The 25,499-nt window shown below is 33.5% G+C and overlaps 1 protein-coding gene across 1 annotated transcript; it reads left to right on the top strand.

Annotated features, from left to right (window-relative positions):
- Positions 1–1,454: 1,454 nt before the first annotated feature.
- LIPJ (lipase family member J) lies at positions 1,455–22,825 on the top strand. Its single transcript, XM_064373633.1, is given in 12 exon segments — positions 1,455–1,493; positions 7,259–7,379; positions 9,058–9,080; positions 10,189–10,379; positions 10,887–10,996; positions 13,338–13,395; positions 13,761–13,839; positions 14,237–14,383; positions 17,891–17,962; positions 21,430–21,501; positions 22,472–22,521; positions 22,523–22,825. Coding segments are annotated over 12 exon segments (1,134 nt in total). The 3' UTR covers positions 22,695–22,825.
- The last annotated feature ends 2,674 nt before the right edge of the window (positions 22,826–25,499 follow it).

Below are 25,499 nucleotides of genomic sequence, written 5' to 3'. Positions count from 1 at the left end.
AATGACTTTTGTAAATGTGCAATGTCTTCATTTGTAGGGATACAGCAAAATATACAATAGCATATTACTGATGGAAGTGTACTAGAGAAATATTTCATAATACAGTTTGATACTCTGTCAAAAGCCTTAAAGTATGCCCTTTAAAGCAGACATTTATCTTGGGAAAATAGTGTACAAGTATATATTAAAGTTTATGATTTTTCTGAAATTAAAAGTTCACATTTCTCTGAAAAGCTTAATGTGATTCACAGCCATAGAAAGCCTTAAAATCTCAAAATTGTCTGGAAAGGACATTTGAATTAATCTATTTCAGCTGCCCTCTGCAACCATTTTATACATGTTAATACAGACACTAAGTTCAAGTGAGTTTACCCAAGCTTACCTGTTACCTCAGTGGTGAAGCAAGGGCAGACCTTCATGGTCTTCTGAGTCTGCTCTCCTGCTCTTTTCCATCCTTTCCTGCTTTCTCACTTCTGTTAATAATTTGATCATCTTGGACAATGAGACTTGAAACTTCATAATTATCTTCTATAGCTTCTTTTTCTCATCCTTGATACCTATCAGTCCTCAGGTCTTTTTGATCCTTTCTCCATTGTCTCTTGAATCCAATCACATTAGATTGCACAACAGAAAAGTTGCTCAAATTCCATTTCCACCAGCAATGGTAGAAAACAGATAGTGAACAGATAGAATATTGTGAAGTTGGAACATTTTCTTCACTGCACTCTGCCAACTGTGAACATTTAACATTTCAAAGATTAATCTCCAAAAAATTAATTCACTACTTGAGTTCAAGCCTTCAGGTTTTTTTTTTAAGCCAGTCAAATTTAGCACTGGAGGGTTGTATACCAATTTTAGTGACACTACTGTTAATAAATTCTGATAAGCCATTACCATCGGACCAGTTCAAGCCATCAGTTCTTACCTGAGTTATTACAGTAGCTTTCTAACTAGTCTTCCTACTTCGCAGTTCTGCACCCAGCTTCTAGATGAGTCACCACCATCCTCAAAAAGTTTCTGTAGCTCTCAGTTTCATACAGAATTAAGTTCCACTGCATTAACTTGGCACAAAAAATATTCAATAATATATTCTCATTCTACAGTTATCTCTTACGTTTGTATCTTCATTTCTTCTATGCTGTGGCTAAACCAAACTGCTTTCTTTTCCTTGAACACACTTACTTATGGCAGAAGAAAACCTTTACTTATGCTGTTCTCTGTGTATAGAGCATCCTTTTTTGACTTGCATCTCCTGCAGTTGTGAATTTGCATTAACCCTTCACTGTCTTTTTTCTTTCTCCCTATGATCGTGCACTCTTTCAAAATAGTTATCCAGAATTTTGAACTGCTATGGCCATCAAATGGAAGTAGCCATAGTGGCTTACAATTTCTCCTTATGCCCAACCTCCAGAATGGGTTGCATCTGATTTCACAGTTTATAGAGTAATGGGTCAATGGTTGACTACTTGGCCGTAGTACATCTTTCTGGAAAGGTAAGAATGACTAGATGACCTAGAGAAAATTAGGATTGCAAGAGAGATGAGACAGCCTCCTTGTCTAATATTTATTCTTCCTAATCACCTTGACCTTTTCCCTTGACTTTTTTCCTATTCTTGATCTTTTCAAGGCTGACTCCTTGAATGACTTCATTCAAATCAGCTTAAAAGTCACCTAAAAGTGGTCTTCTCTGACCACTTGACCTAAAATAGCCACCCAGTGACTCCCTATTTCATCAACTGATGGAAAAATGAATACTTTATTTTCTTCATCGCAATCCCTTTTTAGAAGTAATTTGCTTCCTTACCTGTTTACTTATTTATTGTTTATTTATTGTTTTTCTCCTACTAGAATTTAAGCACCAAGAGGGTAGAAATTTTGTAATATTTAGTACAGTTTCCCTGGCAACTAGAATCAAAGTTAGAATTCTCAGAGACTATGAGGGTTCACTGTCTGTTTGCTAGAAGATATACAAGACTTTTGTAGATAATACTTAAAGCAAGATAGGCCGAATGGTAATTGAGGTGGATAATGATCAATGACATTGAGCTTTTTTTCATGTTTGTTTGCCACATAAATGTCTTCTTTTGAGACCTAACAATACTTTTAAGACTGTTGTTTCTATATTTGAACTCCTTTAAGTCATTTTTGACCACATATTCACTACTTGTTACTGTTATTACAATAACTGTCAGACAAAAATAAATCTACTTCAGACTTTTAAGGAAGTTTCATATCTTAATAATTTTAATTGCTTTTTAATAGACATTTTAATTGCTTTTTAACTAGTGGGAAACTACCACTGACAACCTCTGTGGTGGTTTTCTCATTTTTGGGAAGATGTGAATGCATTTGAAGTAACGTAAGGGAAAGGGGCTTGGAAAAAAATGGAAAGCTGGATTTAACATTGCCTTGAGTTAAATGTTCTCTTTTTATTTTGTTTTTTAGTATAATGTACTTTTTCTTAGCTTTCCTATGACTCTACTTAGCAACCTTTGCTAAAAGAAAAACAATGATGATTGACTACTTTGAAGACACATACATTGAACACTTAAAATCAACAAAAGCAGAGAGGTATGACATAATACTTTTCATTGTTGTGTGTTGTATCTAGAGTCAAACTAATCATTTTAATGGCATAAAAAAATAATTCTCAGCGAGTGAGTTGGCCCACGCCTGTAATCCTAGCACTCTGGGAGGCTGAAGCTGGTGGATCACGAGGTCAGGAGTTCGAGACCAGCCTGGTCAATATGGTGAAACCCTGTCTCTACTAAAAATGTAAATATTAGTCGGGTGTAGTGGCACATGCCTGTAGTCCCAGCTACTTGGGAGGCTGAAGCAGCAAAATCGCTTGAACCTGGGAGTTGGAGGTTGCAGTGAGCTGAGATCCTGCCATTGCACTCCAGCCTGGGTGACAGAGTGAGACTCCATCTCAAAATAATAATAATAATAATTAATCTTCAAGTAGTCTTTTAGGAAATTATATTGTAGTATGCATTAATGTTAATATTACAGATATTTGATATTTTCATATTTTAAATACTTTTGCTAAATGGGTGATAACTTTTAAAAATCATTATTTAAAATTCTGGCAACCTCCAGTTTTAGTGCTGTGGTATAAAACTACACTGTTTACTCACTTTCATCTTTGACTGCCTTATGAAATTTTGACTCTGAACAAAGTAAATCACCAGTGATTTGTTGCATGGAATACTATCTCACCACACAGCCAGCACGGATGGAAAATTATGGCAAGTAACTTAAATTGAAGTAATAATGATTACCTGCTGCATTAGGTACAAGATTTACAGGACAAAATAATATTTTAATGTAGTAGTGGTGACTACTTCTATAGCAAACCATTTTATCCAAATTATCATTTCAACACGTATTAGAAAAATTATTGATGAGATATTTTACATTAGATTTTTTTTGTAAACCCTCAAAATCCAGAGTGTATTTTACATGCATACAAGATCTTAATTCTGGAGCTAAATTTTTTTGAGATGGAATCTCACTCCATTGCCCAGGCTGGAATGTAGTGGCACAATCTCGGCTCACTGCAACCTCTGCCTCCCAGGTTCAACCAGTTCTCCTGCCCAGCCTCCTGAGTAGCTGGGATTACAGGCATGTACCACCACGCCCAACTAATTTTTTTGTATTTTTAGTGGAGATGGGGTTTCACCATATTGGCCAGGCTGATCTTGAACTCCTGACCTCGTAATCCACCAGCCTCGGCTTCCCAAAGTACTGGGATTACAGGCGTGAGCCACCACGCCTGACCTAGAGCTAGTAGACACACTTGAGGTGTTTTTTGATTTCATAAAATTTACACCTACAAGAGTAGTTTCACATACCTAAATTGTTTGAAATATATTTAAAAGTTTCAGTAACTGAATTGACTATCAATAAATCACTTTCTTAAAAGACTATCAATAAAACTTTTTCACTAGTTGCTTTGTATGGTTGACGAGTCACTGCAAATAATAAGGTTAATTTCATTCAATTTAAACATTATGACAAAATTATTTATCTTTCTTGGAAAAATTTTTAGACTTTGAGGTAAAAACATATTAACTTAAAAACTCTTATCTCTCCAAGTTAAGTATATTTAAATCGCTCATGTCAACTTGAAATTATTAATATCAAATTCAAATTTGAGTTGCCAAGCAACTCTAAATTTATCAGTATCAACTATTTTTTCTTGTAGTTTTGTAGCCAATTTATATAAATGCTGTTGTTTATAATTAAAATCTGCATATTGATTCACGTTAGAAAAATGTGTAAATCATTATTATTGAATTGCATTATGTAAAGTTTTCATTTCAACATAAAGTCTAGTAGCAGTTGACTAGATATTTGAGGCTATAAAATTACTGCCCAATTTATAGCCTCAAAGCAATGTATTAAGATAATAAATTAGCTTTTCCATTTAGCATGATATGGATGTAAAATCATGTCATCTGCCATATTTTTGTTCTCAATTATGGGATATTTAACAAGTATTGCTTTTGTTTGAAGACAATCTTGAATTGGGATTAACAATACAGTAAATCTTATAAAAATTTAAGGTTGTGCTTAACAGAAAAATATTTTACACTGCTTCAGCTTTCATATTACAATTAATTTAACTAAAATAAAATATTCAGTTTCTCACTAGCCACATTTCAAGTGCTCAGTGGCCACATTCTAGACTTTAGTGAACATTTTCTCTAGTCACTTTTTATGGTTGATAAGTCACTGCAAATAATAAGGTTAATTCTATCAGTTTAAACATTTCCCTTTAGTGGTTATTAGGTGTACCAACAACTATATATTAAAGGTTGATCCTTCTGTGTTTTCTTTGTATAAAAATATTAAAATTTTGAGAAATATTTGAGGCTATAAATTGGGCAGTCATAATGTACAGATGCCTGGAACAGTCCAGATTATGCCTGTTTTCCCAAGATAATTGTCAATAGAATTTCATTTTCAAAGATATATTGTTTCAGATGATAGTCTATACATTCATTCTAGATATAATGCAAAGTACTTTTTAAAACCTCTGCTAGGAAGGAAGCAGTGTGTAGTAAGCTACAATAACAGTAACTGCATGTACAGACAGAGAAAATATTCCTTCCCACACTATTTCCATGTACTTATCTGAGACAGCCCATGAGGACAGAGGACTGAGAAGACTTGCTGCCTGCTGAGCAGTTTTCCAAGAATACAACCAAAGAGGAATATCTAAATGTGATTCCAAATGTTACAAAGTTTTTCCATGTGCAGTTAAATTAGCAACTCTTGTTCTTCTCTTTGGTAGAAAATATTGATAATACTGTTTTAAACTTTGCTGTTGCCTTCAATGAAAACCACAGATATTATACCAAATATAAATACTTGGACCAAAGGAGAAAAGTGTAGCTTCTGTAAATTAAATTTTTAAGTTAGAAAATGTTTTTTAAAAAATGAATACACTGTAAAACTTTCAAATCTACATAACTTTTTTTCAAGCTCTCAATATACTGGAGACTGGACTAATAAATACATAAGAAAGGCCTATCAATTAGGTGCATGTAAATTATGTCCCTAAATTGCTTGTAAGTAATTTGTTCTCTTGAGTAAGGAGGATTGTTACATATTAATATCAGCTATGTGACAGGTATTACACTAATACATCATATCACATTGATCAAATTTAAGTTTTATAACAATCCTGAGAAGTAGGTATTAGTTGCATTTTGTAGGCAGGGAAAATGATGCTCAAGAGAGGTTAAGTAATCTGCTTTAAGTCACCTAGCTAGTGAGTGGTGAAGCTAGGGGTTTTATAATCCTTGGATCATGTCCTTCCAGTATAGTGTGTTGGTTTATTATACAAGACTCATGAGATTTGCAAGTCATGCTTTTTGGGGGAGAATCTGGATGGCAGCCTCTGTAGCTCCCTGGTTTATTGTTTTTAGAAAAAACTTAAGAGTTCTGGTTTCCCAGAATTTAGGAGACTCAAACATCACCTATCTGTAAACAAAATAAAATGCCAACCCTGAGTCGCTGAATGAAAGTTATCTAAGCTTCCAAATCTTCCCCTTCATCCCCTGCTTCTGCAAAAAAATTAAGCATACATTAAATACTATTACATCACTAATTCAGACATCAATTAATTTGTAATACATGATAAAGCTCTCAGAATTGGGCTGAGCAATACTATAATGGAGACTTCTAAGAGGGAATTTGTCTACAAAATAGAGTACCCAGAAAAGCATGGACTTTGAAATTAAGCAGTCCTAAATCTGAATTCTGACTGCCAGTTATACATTTTATGTTTTTAGTCGTTATTTAATTCTTCAAAGCCTCAGTTTTCTCATCCAAAAACAATAATATTTCCTACTTCACAGAATTATTTGCTTCAATTTTATAAAGGGTATTATTTGCTGCAATTTTAATTGTATAAACATCTTCCTTTTATACATAGGTCCCAAATGTGGTATCTTTTCACAATAATGTATTTTATCCGAATTCTTGGAGTTACTCATGGTGTTTTTCAAAATCAAAGATCTGTGAACCCTGAAACAGATATGAATATTGTAAGTTGTTAGAAAATAAATCTGGACTGCTGAAATAACAGAGAATGCTACTCTTCAAATTTGGAATTTTAAGTTAATAGATTTACAGTCAAATGTATATGTCTATATTCAAGTATTTTTATATGGGTTAATGTTTCTCATCTGCTATGCTATAACTCAGTTTCTCCTTCAGCCTTATTCTATCTTTGTAATGAAAAATGTGTAAATATATTCATACCTTCACAAATTTGAAATATATTCATACCTTCATATATTTATATATATATACCTCCTTCTCTTCTACATATTTACCTACATACAAATTTCAGATATAAGATTAGATATACACATAGACATGCAAACATTTATGGATGCATGTATATTTTAAAATTGTATATGGGTGGGTAGGTAGAAGTATGAGAGACTAGTAGTTAAAAAAGAAAATATTCTTGAGATATCTTTTTGAAGGTAGGGGTTTGTTTTTTATTTATTTTTTTATTTATTCTTTCAATCCCTAGTTTATAAAACTGCTGTTCAGCTGGTGTTGTATACATACTTGTTATCTGAATGAATCACTAAATTAGCAAAAATAAAAATAGATAGATCTGAGGTTGAGAGAGAATACCAATGTTCATTATTACATAATAGGTTAGAAACAGTAAACCATTCAACTTAATTGGATAACAATTTTATGCTAAAAGATTTGTTTTTTTTTAATCTAGAGCCAAATTATTTCCTACTGGGACTACCCTGATGAAGAATATGATATTGTAACTGAAGATGGTTATATCCTTGGCCTTTATAGAATTCCTTATGGGAAGACAAACAATAATAAAAATCTCAGTAATATTCAATTGAAGATGGATTGGTGACTATCTGGGGTCGGAAGTTCTTAATTGTTCCAGTCCCCGGAGGATGCAGGACAAGAAAAGCATCTTAAGATTAAGTGAATAGTTAACTTCTCATGTATCTTCCTGCATGCCGCAAGAAGAAACATGCAAGAATATACGCTAGCTTTCTGGTCATAGAGAGGTTGTGATGGAATACAAGCTGTTCTTCCCAGGTTTCCTTTGTGGATCATTTTGCTCTTACATGTTGATTCTCTAGAATTTTCTTCTACTGATGAGAGATTAGAAATGCTCTGAAGCACAATAACATTATTATGCTTCAGTTTAAAGAAAGGCTTGTACAAATTTCCTTCTTTGTGATTCTCTCTTCTAGTAATAGAGCCATGAGGTTGGTAGCAGCCTCACGGCTCTTTATTCCAACAATAAGTACATTTGAATCATCAGAATGTGGTACAAAATGCACTGGAATTTGTTAGGAGATCTTGGTTGTAATCCTAGATCTGCCACTTACTAGCAGAATATGTAATGGATTACTTTTGCTTTTTCATATAATTACCCAAATAAAAGCCAAGTACTTTCTTTTCTCCTTAGCTTTTCTCCTGAAAGAATGTTTCTTTCAGAAGAAAACAGGATGTGAAAAAATAAAATGTTGATTATATTATAGGGCATTCTTTCAAGTTATTTTGAACATTAAAGTATACTTCAGAGAGGATATTAATTTGAAACAACCTCAATTAACATAATTTTGCATATTTATAAAGCTTACACCCAATAGCAGAAAATCTTAACATAGATTTTATATAATAATAGTAATTATCCCCCAAGATATGACCTCATTTTGCAAGTACTCTATTAAAGATTTAAAGACAATTTAAAATACAGCAAGTGCCTTTGAGTGTTCTAAAGGCAGAGCCTGAGAGAGGGGTTCAGGTACATGTGACTAATTGATGAAATACTGTCAGGAAGCAGTAAGGTGGAAATTAGGATAAAGTAGGGTGAGGAGTTAAGGGATAATATGACTCAGCTTGGGGCTAGCTGCAAAATGATCTCAGAAGAGTTCAAGATTCCCATAAAAATTTCACTAAAGAGGTGAGATTAGAGAGCCAGCTTTTTGCCTTCCTATGTCAATTAATCATTGTCTGAAGGCTACCCCTAGAAGGAGGTATGATCTCTTAGGTGAGGCTGTTCCAATTTGGCCATGGGCAATTCTACAGAATTGTAGAATTTCAAATCAGGGTAGCCCCAGTAGGAAATAATTTGGTTCTAGATTAAGAAAAAACAAATCTTTTAGCATAAAATTGTTATCCAATTAAGTTGAATGGTTTACTGTTTCTAACCTATTATGTAATAATGAACATTGGTATTCTCTCTCAACCTCAGATCTATCTATTTTTATTTTTGCTAATTTAGTGATTCATTCAGATAACAAGTATGTATACAACACCAGCTGAACAGCAGTTTTATAAACTAGGGATTGAAAGAATAAATAAAAAAATAAATAAAAAACAAACCCCTACCTTCAAAAAGATATCTCAAGAATATTTTCTTTTTTAACTACTAGTCTCTCATACTTCTACCTACCCACCCATATACAATTTTAAAATATACATGCATCCATAAATGTTTGCATGTCTATGTGTATATCTAATCTTATATCTGAAATTTGTATGTAGGTAAATACGTAGAAGAGAAGGAGGTATATGTAGAAGAGAAGGAGCAATAGTAAACCCTTAAAAAGCAACACCTAAGGCCATAACTAGTACTCATAAATTTCCTCCTCCACCATCCATTCTAGATTTCTCTACCTCTCAACTAGCCTGCCTGATAGGGTATGCCAGGCCCTCATCCCTAAGGGCTAACATATTCATATCAGGTGATCCTTGTATTTGTTCATGTACAGTTAAAACAGGGCATAGAAGTAGGAGAAGATGACTCAGTAGATTACCTGAAGAGCAAATGTATTTCTCCCTTTCCTCATTTTGTATCAGCAGACCTACTTCCTTATGATTATGGTCAATGAACTTCCTGGTCTTCAGTAATGAAGAGCCCACGGTGACTAGGCAGTGATCATAGCTTTAAGTTTGTTAGGATGATTATAGTGCCTTGGTGGGAGTATTTTCTCTCTGAGGATGAGGGCCTCTAGATATGTAGAGGCTCAAATTACAAGAACACAACCCTGAGTGGGTTACTAGGGGTGATGGCAAGCTCTTGTTCCTCAGACTCCTGTATTCTACTTAATGGGGGATGACCAATATATTATCACCATTTTAAAAAGATGTACAATAAATCCTGAAGGATAGTGCCCATACTTAAAGGATGTCATCTCCCAGCTGTCATCTTCCACTGAGCATTCAAGGGGTTGTTTCATTTTTCTACCAATGAGTTGGCAGCCTCTTGATGGGAGTTATATGGTAGGACCAGTGGATACCATAGCCATGTGTCAATGAATATATCAACTTTGCTATGTAATTGATCCCTTATTTAAAATGTGTTACTTAAAATGTGTACGAGTGCTCAAATTACTATAAAATTTTTGATTATTCTCTTTCAGTAAAATTTGTAGATTTAAGTGGGATGTGACCTAATTGCCACTTGGTTATTTGAAAGACATCCATTAGTAAACTATATTAAACAGCTCTGACATACAATGGAAATAAATATTAGTAACTTTACCTCACTTATGAAAACAATTTTTAAAAATCTTTAAACTGTCATATATTAAAAATTTGAATTTCAGAAAAGAGATTTTCATATAGATAACTACAAAATTTATAAAGAATTTTCTGCATTTTTTTTCATTTCAGAGGGTTGTATACTTGCAACATGGTTTGCTTACATCTGTCAGCAGCTGGATTTCCAATCTTCCCAACAATAGTCTGGGCTTCATTCTGGCAGATGCTGGTTATGATGTGTGGATGGGAAATAGCAGAGGAAATACCTGGTCCAGGAAACACTTGTACCTAGAAACAAATTCCAAAGAATTCTGGGCTTTCAGGTATGAATAAACTAAAGTAACATTTCATTTTATAAATGTATACACAGTTTTCATTTTGAATGTAATAAAATAAAATATAGGTCTCACTCTTTTCACAACTTAGGACTTTCTGTAGACCATTAAAGTTTATGTGAATTTTGGCTTGAAAATTAAAAGAGTACCTGTGTGATTTTGCATTCTTTTTTTATGTTTCAGCAATAATCTTACTTGGTACCTTATTCACCAACTCCACCCTTCCTTTAAGTACTCTTCTGCTCTATAACGCATATATTTTGTCTACCCTACTCTATTTTTCATACACAAGCACCCTCTTTATAAGACTGCTTTGTGGTTTTATTTCCTTGACTTTGAGTTTCTATTCAGAAGATACATTATACGATATAACTTCCTGATTAATAACGAAAGAGAGTAGAAAACTGCTTTTATTCATTTACCTGTTTGTTATTTTCAAATATCAATATAACATTAGTAGAAAATGCTATTTTTATTTTCCTCTTTCTTTTATAGTTTTGATGAGATGGCAAAATATGACCTTCCAGCTTCCATTGATTTCATTGTGAAGAAAACCAGACAAGAGGAAATATTTTATGTAGGCCATTCACAGGGCACTACTATTGGTATACCAAGAAATATTATTGCTAATATCCCTTAATGTCTTTTTTAAGGTTATGCATATACTTCTTAAAATTGTAGATAAGCTTCTAGACCTGTAAGTAAAACAAAAACTGTGAGACGTATAGCAGAATGCCCTTTGTGGGATCAAAGCAGAATCATACATGCTGCTTTGATCCCACATGGAGTCTTCTCTACTAGCAAAGAATTAATTGTAAAGACAAGGTTGGTTGTAGTTTTGTTTGTTTCAAATTGTATAAAAGTTGGATATCTATGTTATTTAAGATCAAAGTGAGATTGCCACTATTATTCGTTCTACAAATAGAATGTTCACATTATTTTCCCTTTTAAAAATGTAGCATAGGATTTTATCAGTAGAAAAGACAAAAAAGCTACGTATGTTTTTGCATTTAAGTCTGATCAAACTTAAGAAATGCACAAAAATTAAGAAATTCTTCTTTTTTTAAAGATGACAATAAAAGAACTTTAGTCAACTCTAATGCCTGTCTAATACATAACAACTTTACTTTCAGAAATAAATTGCCTATGACTTAACATAATTCTCTTGCATACTATAAACCTCTTTACTTGTGTTATTCCACTTTGCAGGGAGAAAAAGCCATCTTATAATAGAAGCTGATATTAAATAAGTCGTTTCTAAGCTGATGACTAAAATTTTCTTATAAAAATAATCCACTTTCTACTAGAAAAATCATGTTGAGTAACAATCTAATCCCATTTCCTATAGATCTTTTCTCTGACATATATTATGTCATATATGTGACTTTTAGTCCAAATTATCATCAACTATTCAATGATCTAAAACCAGGAATGGCTGAAAACATAGAAATAAGAGAAAAAATGAGGACTGAGTGCCATAGCTTAATTGTTTGGTTGTTTGGCTCCTGAGAACCTAACCTAAATAAATAAATAACCACTCAGAATATTGATGTGTAAGTAGATAGCCTGATAAGATGGCAAAGGGAAAATTACTATTTTCACATTAATGCCTCTAAACTATTGATAAAATAAGATGTTTAGTATCTTCTGTATAAAAAGGTAAGGAGTTTTAAAATATATTGAAGCTAAATATTAAAACAATGTGACATTTGTTGAGTACGTCACCTAAAGTGTAAGATTCATCTGTCTGAAAATTTCACATATTTCATTTTTACCATTGCCCATAATAAAAATGTTCAATATTGCTCCTAATCTTTAAACTATGGTGTTACATGTCTGGTTTATTGCTAAATTATCATTCTTTATGGTCTATACATTGTAGAAATCCTAATTATCAGTATTATGATCAATATATTATATACTGAGTGATTAAAAAGTGTTTGATAAGTGAGTTAAGAAATAAATAAGTTAATTGTTCGGAAACTATTTTTTAACTTACTCTTATTCTCTATGGTGTCATCTCTTACATGGTAGTAATTGCATAAGAATAGCTTAATTTTTGTGTGGCCAGAGGGGCCATTTCCATCGGCTGAGGTGCCAGGTGCCCCTCTGCCGTAGCAGAGCTCATTAAATGTACGGCCTGTCCTGGGCAGGTGCTTATGGAGGCCTGAGTGCTCAAGGCTTCCAGAATGGTCTGGCTCCAGCCAAATCTATTGGTGGGGTGAGGGTAGCCATGGCCTGCCAGCCTTGGTCGCACTTATTCAGGCTGCCAGGGTTTTGGAGCATGAGAGAAAGAAATCTGGGTTGAGTGAGGAAGAGCTATTAATTATAATCTCAGCTAGGGCCTTAGAGTAGTGAGAAGTGCTTCTGGAAATCACTTGTCTCAGAGAGAATGAGAGTGCTGTCCCTTATTCTGTTCCAACCCAAGGGGCCACAGGGACCTTGCAGGGCTTCATGAACACACACACACACACACACACACACACACACTCTCTCTCTCTCTCTCACACACACAAATGTTTTACTGTGCACTAATTACATGCCAAGTATGACACTCAGTGTTTGCCTACGTTATGTTAGCTCCTTCCTGCAACAGCTCCATATTATTTCTTAATCATTATATGTTCCCTATCAGCGGAGTAAAAATACAGACTCCCCCCAATTTACACCCCACTTAGTTTTTCTAAACTCTTTCTGTGTTTCTTAATTTTCATGGATATATTAAAAATGTACATATTTAGGGGCTACATGTGATATTTTCATATGTATACAATGTATAATGATTAAATCTGGGTGATTGTGATATTCATCACCTCAGACGTTCATCATTTCTTTGGTTGGGAATATTCTAAATCTTCTCTTGTAGCTATTTTGAAATGTACAATAAATCATTGTTAACTATAAAAAAAAGAATAGCTTAATAATTTATATCTTCTTTTCTTTTAGGTTCCATAACATTTGCTACTGTACCAAAGATAGCTGAAAGAATCAAAATATTTTTTGCCTTAGCACCAGTTTTTTTTTTTTTTGAACAAAATGGAAAGGCTTTATTCATGAGTCATTGAAATTGCCAGAATAAACATTTTTCCAAATACCAAATGTAAACAGGCTCATCAGAGAAAAAAAGCATCAACATTATATTTAAATCTGCTCATTTTTTCCTATGTCTATTTCTCACCTCACCTTCTTACAAATATGAACATATTTTAATTTCTTTTTTTTTGAGTTATTTTCTTTTTTTTTAAATTTATTTATTTATTTATTTTTATTGCATTTTAGGTTTTGGAGTACATGTGAAGAACATGCAAGATTGTTGCATAGGTACACATGTGGCAGTGTGATTTGCTGCTTTCCTCCCCTTCACCTATATCTGGCACCAGTTTTTTCCACAAAGTACTTAAAAAGTCCTTCAATTAGAATGACGTACAAATGGAAGTCAATAGTGCAGGTATGTTACACCTTTCTTTTACATCATTGATAACACAAAATGATAATTCTGTGCTTTCAAAATAAGAGATCTTGACTATAGTAAACAACCACATGTATGAATTGAAATGTTTGGTTTCATTTACACTAGATTTTTGCCTTTATTTCTACAGAGGAATACAATTTTACTTATTATACCTTTAGAACCTCATTGTGAGAGGAAATCCAGTGGCCAAACCATCTGTATACCCTGCTTCCAAGTTTATTCCTTTATTTAAAATTTTCAAACTACTATGAGATAATTTGTTTGGTTTTATGCATAGTGAATTACTACATCATTTCTTTATTACTTTACTACATCATTTCTTTATTACTTATTGTGTTCGTCCAAATATGGATAAAATAAATTTATTTTACAGGTATTTTCTGGCAACAAAGACTTCTTATCTAAAACCTCATTTAAAAAATTCGTTGGTTCAAACCTGTGTCCACTACAGATTTTTGATAAGATTTGCCTCAATATCTTGTTTATGATGTTTGGATATGACCCAAAAAACTTAAATATGGTAAGAAAAACTTATATTTGAAATATATATATTTTCCAACATTTGAAAAGTATAATAATAATAGTGCTTGTGTTATACCTTGTGTCATTTTGTGTTTCATCCACATATACTAGTAGTCAGGTTCTTAGTCTATCTGATTTTATGACTACACCAACATTGTACAATTAATTTGCATTAACATGCTGGGATTGTTTTACCTCCATATTTGTCTTGCTGTCTGTAAATATTCAAAAGCAGGTGATGTGATTATTAGTTTCCTGAGACTTCTAAGATTTAGGTCCTCTTCTATTTATTTGTTTCCCATAACTTCTCCTCCTGGTTCCTAATACTCTTTCCCATCCTTGTTCATCCTTTCATAATTAGAATTAGTGCCTGCCAATTATCTTTCAGTTTCTAGCTTTTATCAATACTCTTGGAGTGGGAAACTATTGTGGAACTCAAGCTACTATTACCAAAACCTTTGGATTGATTGTGTATAGGTTCTTTTAAGGATATAGACATTTATTCGAAGTATTTTTCATCATATTAAATTAAACATCTAGATTTGGAAGAAGCAAATGTGGCAATTGGACTAGTGGTTGGTTCTTGTTCCTGGGCCCTTTAAGAATGTCTCAAAGAGAGCCAATGTATACATTCAAAGAAAGAGAGTGTTCTCTTAATTCCCAAACACATTTTCATGCCACAAGGACATGTTTGTTGACTTTGTTGAATTTGTTCAATCTTACCTTATTTTCAGAATGCTATAAGAAATAAACTCAGTTCTCTTCTTTTCCACTAATAAAGATATGAGCAATGTACCTTCTGCCATAGAAAGCAAAAAGGGTTACTTTCATATTCCCTCTTTTTCATATGCTTCTGCTCATGTAGTGTTAAGCACCTACTATGAGAGAACTAGAAGAATCATAAATATAATGTTTATTTTTACTTGATTTATCTATTAATTCTATGATTTGGATAGTATATTTAGCCAATTCTGTATTTTTTGTAATTATGATGTGGTGTCTCTGAGAACTCTTTTTTGTGTGTAAATTATTAGAAAAGCTTATACTCTGGTTTTCTAGCCTTCAAATCTGTGGCAGTTCTTCTGCAACAGAAGTTGACAATGTTGTAGATTGTAATATGACTGTGTCATAATTTAGCTGGAATTGTAGGAAGTTGGTAGTAGAAAATTTTCACGCATAGTGTGTTTGGAAATAGTAATTGTGAAACTGTGGTTAAGCTTAAATCAGTTTCTTGAGCCTAGCAAGATCTGTGGAGGAAGTAGGGTCTGGCTTAAAATTATTTTCCTAAAGCCAGTATGAAAAACCAAAAAACGAATCTGGTAGTTTTTATAAAAAGGCTGTGAGTGGAATCTGACCAATATCACTCGGGTATGAAAAACCAGCCACAGAGAATTGAAAGCAAGTCATGATACAAGGAAGAACAGATGATGAAAATGCTCACAATGTAACTCGGAAAATGTATCATCAAACAAAAAAAATGTTGACTTTGTCCAGGTGTTACATTTTTTTTTTTATAATTTACAAAAAGAAATTCTAACTCTTATAAAGGGAAATGAGCCTGAGATATCTGAATGCAGCTGTCAAGGGTGTGTGGCTATGATTTAGGTCCCTTTCAGGGAATGAATTCCTTCTTATCTTTCTGATAAAGGTGAAGTAGAGACTCTGGTAAGCATTTCAGGTTGCTCATAGTTAGGCCTGATGGGTGTTTTTGAAAGCTACTGTGCATTTCTTAATCCAGAAAGATGAACAGAACAGTGTGCTTTGTGTTGTATAAGCCTCTGACCTACATTAAGGTAGTAGTGACCCAGGATGGAAGGAATATCTGGAGTATACCAGAAAACTAAGCATTATATTGGAGTTTATTTCAAACACAGAAAAGAATTATAATCAGAGGACATAATAAATACCTGAGTTTTAATTATGGCATGTTTCTGTTAAAAATTTCTGTACAGGCTATTTAAAATGGTCCTGTCAGAACTTTATTTTTGACAGTTTCAAGCAGCCTGAATGGCAATGAAAACAAAAGAAATTTTCTCTTTGTTGAGGTATAATTGACAAATAAATACATTGTGAAATAATTGCCACATCAAGTTATTAATACATCTATCACCTCTAGTCACATTTTTGGTGAGAATGCTTAAGATCTATTCTTTTAGAAAATTTCAGGTATACAGTACAATATTATTAGCTAATCACCATGCTGTGCATTAGATCCTCAAAATGTATTTACCATATAACTGAAAGTTTGTACCCTTTCACCACCATGTCCCCATTTTTCCTACCTGCCAGACCCTGGCAACCACCATTTTACTGTTTCTATGAGCAAACCCATTTTTATTATTTTTTTTCCTTAATTTAAGATACTACATATAAGTGATATCATACAGTATTCGTCTCTCACTATTTGGCTTATTTAACTTAGTAATACCCTCCAGATTCATCTATGCTGTCACAAATGGCAGAATTTTTTTCTCTTCTATGGCTCATTACTATTCCATTGTGCATGCATATATATATATGTGTGTGTGTGTGTGTGTGTGTGTATACATAAGTGGATATATAGATATATATGTGGAGATATATATATATACATCTTCAATCAGATGGGTCAATTTTTATGGCTGTTTTTGTTCTTATTGTTCCTGGAAGATATTATAAAGCTTGTATTTTATGTCTTCAGCTATAATATTAACAATATTTTAAAATCCATTTTGATAATCTTTGCCTTTTAATTGGATTACATTTAGTAAATCTATTTTTATGTAATTATTAAGATTAGATTTATGGCTATCATCTTGCTATGTGCTTTTTATTTGTCCTATCTGGTGTTCTTTATTTATCTCCTCAATTTATTTTGGTAATTTATTTCTATCTTGTTAGTTCTTTAATGCTTTCAAAAGATGTTTGTATATGTGTGTGTATAGTTGTTTGTCAGTCACCTTTGATTGTTTTTAGTAGGGTGACAGACCAAATAACTTAGAAATTCAATAATAGCGGCTGGGCATGGTGGCTCATGCCTATAATCCCAGAACTTTGGAAGGCTGAGGCAGGCGGATGAGGTCGGGAGTTTGAGACCAGCCTGATCAATATAGTGAAACCCCATTTCTACTATAATTACAAAAAATTTGCCAGGCATGGTGATGCGTGCCTGTAATCCTAGCTACCCAGGAGGCTGAGGCAGGAGAATTGTTTGAACCCAGGAGGCGGAGGTTGCAGTGAGTGGAGATCACACCCATTGCCCTCCAGCCTGGGCAACAGAGTGAGGCTCTGTCTTAAAAAAAAAAAAAAAAGAAAAGAAATTCAATAATAGCTTCTACATTAATGTAAAAATTGTGCAATTTAATAAGTAAATTTGTATATTTAATTAAAATATAATTTGATGATTTGTTTAATATGATTAATTTAAAATTAATTTTCTTGAAATAATTTAATCCAATAAACATTAAGAGATTATGCTTTCTATGATTCAACTAATATAAAAATGCTTTTGTTTTTAACCCCTCAGAGTCGTTTCGATGTATATTTTTCACACAACCCAGCAGGAACATCTGTTCAAAATGTGCTCCATTGGAGTCAGGTATAACTGCTAAAGTGTATTTCAATACAATTTAATTTACACTAATCATGGTTTACCTCATTATTCGAGGGATCATACCATGGCCATAGAGTAATAAATTTATAAAGATAACATGAAATTATTATATATTTGTATAATTCCTTATAGTTTATAAAATACTGGGGCCAGGCCTGATGGCTCATGCCTGTAATCCCAGCACACTGGGAGGCCTAGAGGGTCGAATCACCTGAGGTCACGAGTTTGAGATCAGTCTGGCTAACATAGTGAAACCGAGTCTCTACTAAAAATACAAAAATTAGCCAGGCATGGTGGCACATGCCTGTAATCCCAGTTACTTGGGAGGCTGAGGCAGGAGAATTGCTTGAACCCTGGAGGTGGAGGTTACAGTGAGCCCAGATCACACCACTGCACTCCTGATTGGATGACATAATAAGACTCTGTCTCAAAAATAAAAATAAAAGTAAAATGTTAGTAGCATGATTTAATAATCCTCTAAACCTAAACAGTGTTACAGCAATATAAATATCTATGTTTTACAATTGAGAAAATGATAGAACAGTAGACTAGGAATTATCTAGGCCATGTCCCACAACCGACTTGCCCAATGATTCAAAGCTATTTCATTTAAAAAAATCTGATTGGAACACAGTTATCCTGATGCCTACTCTGAAATGCTTCACTAGACTGCTTTTTCTCTTCTGTTGAATTGTTAACTCCTTGAGGACCATGAGAAGTTTTGTTCACTTTTGTGTTTCCAAAGCCAACAGTTCTAAGAATATGGTAGATACCCAACTAATATTTGTTCAAAAGATGATACTGATACAGAAAAATCCAGCATGAATATAATCTTAATGTTGAAAACCAGGATAACATAGTATAAAGAACACTTTTCTCAGATCAAAAGACCAGAAATTAAATTGTTTCTCTGGACCTTAGTGGCATGATGACATTGAGCATCTCATTTAATCTTTCTGAATCAGTTTCCTTTATTTTTAAAATGAAATTAATAATTCTCTGATTTTACTTAGAAAAATATTATAAGAATTGAAAAGACTAATGATTTTGAATGTTCATTAAAGTTCATAAACACTAGGTAACTTTAAAGTATCATTAAGATATTGGGTAAGGCTTTTTCGTTTACAAAACGTCTAAATCTATAATGTAATTGATTTGATATAAATTATTGAAAACATTTATTATCACTTATATTTAGGTAAGATAAGTTATACTTTCTTCTCTGGTGATGGCTAGACTAGAAAAATCTAAACAACTTTTGCAAATATTTATCCATTGTAACAATATTTATTTTACACCTACTATGTGTACTAATCTGTGTTCATGGGCTACATCAGTGAACAAAACAAGAACTCCTGTCTTCCTCAAGCTTACATATTAGTAGGTACATAGATAATAAATGATAAGCATGTCAACTTTAAAAACTATTATAATGTGTTAGAAGGGATGAATAGAAGCTGCAGTAAAAGAGTAGGGAAAAGGGATTAGGCATGTTGGGAAGTGGGTTGTATTTTTTAACAGAACGGTTAAGTCAGGCTTCAATGAGATGGTGACATTTGAAAAAATATTTGGAGAAGGTGAGGTAATTAGCACTATGGATGTCTGGGGCTGCCATAACAAAATACCATAGATTGGGAAGCTTATAAACAAAAGAAATTTATACATTTTTATTGTTTTATTTATAAACAAAAGAAATTTATTTCTTATTCCTCACAGTTCTGGAAGCTTAATCTTGGAAAGTCAAAGATGAACATGCTAACAGATTTGGTATCTAGTGAAGGCCCACTTTCCAGTTAATAGATGGTACCTTCTAACTATGTCCTCAGATGGTAGAAGGGGCAAAAGAGTTTCCTTGTGCTCTTGTAACCTAATCACCTCCCTCAAAGGCTCCACCTGTTAATACAATTACTTTGGGGGTTAGGATTTCAACATATGAATTTCGCAGGGACACAAGATTTAGACCATACAGTGGGGGGTGGGGCAAACATTTCAGATAGAAGGAGTAGCCGATGCAAAATCCATATTCAGTAGCATTTCTGGGAGGCTCAGCTAAGAAGCAAGTGTGGCTGAAGTAAAAGAGAAACTTAGAGAAAGGAAGCAAAAATAATGAGTAAGAGGGATCTGTATGCCATTGTAAGGACTTTGGCGTTCACTCTGTGTGAAATGAGTAGGCACTACATGTTTTTGAGCAGGGAAGTGACATGATAATAGTTTACACTTTTAAAAGGAACACATTGGCTGCTATGTTGAGTGGACTATAGTGGGACAAGAGTGAAAGCGGTGAGAGTTAGGAAATTATTGCAATAATCCAAATGGGATTTAACAATTGCTTGGACTGATGTATTGACAGTGGAGGTGGTGAAAATGAATGGAGTCTGAATAAACATGTATATCATGAACATGCAGGCAAGAGGGTTTCACAATCAATTCTATAATAGGTGAGAGAGAAAGAGAGTCTTGGATGATTTTAAAGTTTCTGACTTACGTAATGAAAAGATAAAATTGCCATTAAAGGAGATGAGGAGGTTTGATGATAGAAGGGTTTGGAGGAAAGGTAAAATAAGTTTTAGATATTTTTAAGTGATGACATTGAGTAATGAGTTGTATATAAGAGCCTAGAATTTAGGAAATACTTATAAAAGAAGATAAGCATTTTGAATGTAAATGACATATAAAGCCAAGAGAGTGGGTGAGAATACAAATGAAGTGAGTACAGACAGAGAAGAGCAAGATCCTTTCCAGCAAGGATTGGGTACTGAGATCTGAAAAGATGAACAGGTCAGTTGGCAGAAACTAAATCAGCTAAACAAAATTGAAAAGGAACAGTAAGTGAAAATGAAGATCAATAAATTGTGGTGTTCCAGAAGCTAAGTGAAGGAAAGATCTCAAGGATGAGGGAATGAACACTATGTCAAGTGCTGCCAATAGATAACATGAAACAGTTCCTCAGAATTGTTCAAAGTGCTAGAAATGTCAAGGTCATAAGTAACCTTGGCCAGAAAGTGGTGGTGAGGCTGTGAGTATAAAGGGATAAAGCAAAAAGTGACTTCAAACTCTTGAGCCCTACTGTTTGAAGCAATGTGTCTTAGGCGTATGTTATCTTAGTCTCAGTACAAGACACTCAGTGATGACCTCTGTTGATGAAGCTGAAAATTTGAGGGAGCCTGATGTTTCTTTCCCCAAAAGAGGCTCCCCTCCTGGTAGAAAAAGACCTTGGACGTATGTACATTTATATAAAGACAATGAAATTATATTCTTTAGATTCCCCTGCCCCCATCTCTAACCCCTTCTATTTATTTATGTATCCAAAGGAAAAGAAGAACAAAGAAGCCCAGCTGCATACATACCAGTGACCCAGTACAATGGGGGTATATATGCATTGCATGCTTAACTTACTCAGCTGCCACTGTTATGAACAAATGATATGGTCTTCTTGTTTGTTTCTCTTTCAGCTTTTAAATTCTACTCATTTGAAAGCTTATGACTGGGGCAGTCCTGATCTGAACTTGGCTCATTATAATCAGGTACATAATTCTCTATAAAATAAAAATTCTCTACCTTCCTGATTGTTCAGATGACTTCGCTATAGATTAAGGATCAACTATAAATCCCCAGAGTACAATAACACACTGACAAGGACCAGCAGATGAATATAATATTTTTTTGAATACATATTGTCACATCCAACCAAAGTGGCTTTTCCATGTTTTCTATGTATTTTAATAACAAATATTCTGGATAAGTCTAGAAAAGTTGACAGGCAATAGAAGTCATTGTCTCTCAAGAGGAAGAATATTGTGTTTTTTATATGCATAGCTTTACATTTGGTTAATAAGAAATAATAGGCATAATATATTTATTGACTCTAAAACCAGTTATTCTATTTGGAAAGATAAGAAAACATATATAATAATTAGGAAAACTTAGAAGTCAATGAGAATGTAGTAAAAATTGTATAATGACAAAATTATGGAAGTACTAGAACCCAAGTCTGTCTGACTTCAAAGTTTATGCTTTTCTTCCATATTTTTCTGCTTCAGCTAAACTCCAGGCCTGATGTGATCTGTTCATATAAAAGTCTGATCTTCATATAAAATTTGAAAATCAAATTCAATGAGATCAGAGTTGACACTGACTGCTAATACTTATAATTTATTGACCAACATATTGATAGTAGTATTGCCACAGAAAATTTGATTTAAAATCTTTTATGTTTTATAAATAGTACTGAAATTACCTCTGTGAAGTGTTTGAATATTTTGAATAGAGCAAACTGTCTACTTTAAATTTATGTATGATTTATTTTCAAGTAAAACTCGTAATGTCTATTCATGCTTTTATACCTTTGTTTCAACAGATCCATTAAGTTGAATCCATTAGATTTGACTTATTTTAAAACAGTATTTAAAATCATCATTTTTAAACAACTAGTAATGAAAACCTTCTAATGTATCATCTCCTATGAAAACTCTTTTTTCACTCATTTATTTTTAGACAACATCTCCGTTATACAATGTGACAAACATGAATGTGGCAACCGCAATTAAGGGACTTATTGGCAGACCCCGAAGACGTTAAAATTCTACATTCTGAAATCACAAACCGCATTTATTATAAAACTATTTCTTACTACAATCATATAGACTTTTTGTTTGGATTAGATGTCTATGATCAAGTTTACCATGAGATCATTGATATTATCCAAGACAATCTATAAAGAACCATGGCACTGTGTGTTTAAAGATCTGTAACATTCCTACTAAAATCCAATTCTTAAATTTTAACTGTGTATGTTCTTTCATTTTTAAAACTAAAGTATGTAGTTTTTCCCTGTGTATTCTCACTGACTTTAGGCCCTCCAGTCATTAAATCAGTGTCATTTATCATCTCAGGGGAAATGGCAGATTATAAATCAGTCTAAGAAGCCTGTTGAGTTTCAAAATAGAATTTAGATAACTTATATCAAAAACAACAATGTTTAACAATTTGAATTGCAAGAGATAACATTTTAAGAAAGTTTTTTTCCAAAGTACAAGGGCTTACAAATTTTATAAAAAATAGAGTTTCGAGTAATACTTGATAATATGAAAGCTAATGTTCCTCTATCCTAAATAAAGAGTAAAAATGCTTTTCAAGTTTTATAAAGGAGTTTGGGAAGAAAAGAAAAAGAAAGAGAGCCTGGATGCCAATGTAATATTGCTGCCTTATGACCATTTCAGGCAAAGTCCAAGATGTAGGGACTGTGCTTCACTTCCCGGAGTGTATAGCTTGAGAAGAGGGAAGTTGCCTTCCCAGCCTATTGTGTGTTAAGAGCAGCAATGGTTGAGTTATATTCCTAGGTAACTAGATCTGAGGATGGATTCATAAAACATTATGCACTGTAGCTTATTGCATATAAGATCCAATAATTTCTTATACATGAGACATGTAGATATATTCAAGAGTGTACTAGAAGATGTAAAAAGGATTAAGATTTGAAATGAAAGAATACTGTCAATAAATGCAACACATATAATAGGAAGCACAGACTGTGGCAAGACAATGGGAATAATCAGGAGATGTACACAAAATTGTATGCAGACTTCCTGTTTCCAGTTCCTCACATAAGAAAATTGGAAGTTACCACTCAGTCCAAACAACAAACAAAAAGTTCAGTAGACTGAAAAATCAATAATTCCTCTTGTCAGTCTTTTTGACACTTACACACTTTTGTAAGTTTTACCTTCAGGAGTTTGCTCAGGTTCTCACAGTAAATATTAGAGAAAAATTCTCTCATGCTCTAGCAGAGAGAGAAGAATAGAAACTATTTTGAAATAGGTGACAACACTCTGCTATTAACAAGGCCTGTCCTCAGAAGAAACTAGTTAACCAGAGCCTAACCTGCAGGGTTTTATCAAAGCCGAATGAACCTGAAGGAAAGATCATACCCAACTCCTGCCTACTCTAGCTATTTCATCAAAGTGGAACTGAGAAGCATTTCTGAAGTTCACAGTCCAGAGGCACAGGCTGACTCAAAGACTGAGACTTAATAATGGGACTATAGAATGCCTTCCCTCCCTCACATCTCACCATCTACTCTGGTGGAGGATGATGTTAATGAGGGAGGCTATGCCTGTGCGGGGGCAGGAAATATATGGGAAATCTTTGCACCTTCCTCGCAGTTTTGCTGTAAACCTCAGATTAGCCTAAAAAACAAATCCTTAAAAAAAAAACGCGTGCAATGATATATAACATAGGGGAAGATAAACTTTTCTTCGTTCCATTTCCTAAATAATGCATAACTTCCTGGGACATTTGTAGTCCCCAGAGAGACCAAGATGCTAAGAAGAAAGTCTGGAATCGAGTGTGAATTTACCACATGAAGACTAACAAAAACAATCCATAATTTGCTGAATTGGAGAATTAAGTTTTCTGCATTAAGCTAAACAGGAGATGAAAGCCAAGTTCAGCTAGTTTTGAGGTTGCTAAATTTGTAATTAACACATGCTTATGGACTTCTGAAATTATTATACAAATGAGGCAGGAAAAACTCAGGTCCAGAGGCAGGGAACCTAAGGACTTCCTAGAACTAAATCAAATGGAAAAAAACTCCAACTTTCTAGAGCAAGTAAATAATTTTGTAACTTCAATTCAGCTGTGTCAAGAAACATCCTCTTCATTTGCTTAGGGTATACACCAAGTAAATAACTTTGTAACTTCACTTTATCCTCTCCAATTACACAGGGTGTACACCAAGTAACCAATGGGAAACCTCTAGAGGGTATGTAAACCCCAGAAAATTCTGTAACCAGGTTTTTGAGCTGCTTGTTCAGGCCCGTTCCCACTGTGTCAAATGTACTTTGGTTTTCAATAAATCTCTTCTTTTGCTGCTTCATTCTTTCCTTTCTTTGTACATTTTGTTCAATTCTTTAAAATGCCAAGAACCTGGACACCCTCCATGAGTAACACAAATATAAATTAAACATATAGATAGAGAAATAAAATATGTGTATAGGTTATTATGAATGCAACTAGGGAAGGTAAATAATAATTTGCAAAATCATAGTTAAGGCTATGAAGAAGTCCTTGTATTCTTTGGTAAGCCTTGGCACTAAAATAGAGTACTGAGAATAGATACATATTTAGAGATATCTTTTTAAAGAGCTTTAGAATGTTAATATAACTTAAATGTTACTTCAGTGATTTCAAGTGATCTCTCAAAGAAGGCAAATAGATGGGATAATAATTCAGAAGAAGTACTCATGTTTATATTTAAATAATAAATCGCAAATCTCTGATAATGGTGGACTAAATAACTTAGATCTGGAGAAAACATAAAGAGTATCTACTTCAAGACAATGGAAGCTAAAAACACAATGAAGAATTAGTCAAGAAAAGGAAACTCAAAGAAGTGAGGGAACACTTTATGTATCTATATCCTAGCAACAGCTGCTTATTGGGGAAATATGGCTAAAAGCCCCTCCAAATTAATGGAGAATAGAAATTGGAATTCAGTACACCAACAGGAAGTTTCCTCTGATAA

Source organism: Aotus nancymaae, unplaced genomic scaffold, assembly GCF_030222135.1.
Source record: "Aotus nancymaae isolate 86718 unplaced genomic scaffold, 86718_ANA_hifiasm-v0.15.2.pri h1tg000010l, whole genome shotgun sequence".
NCBI lineage: Eukaryota > Metazoa > Chordata > Mammalia > Primates > Aotidae > Aotus > Aotus nancymaae.
The sequence above is the reverse complement of the archived record's forward strand: the minus strand, read 5'-3'. Positions and strand labels throughout refer to the sequence as shown.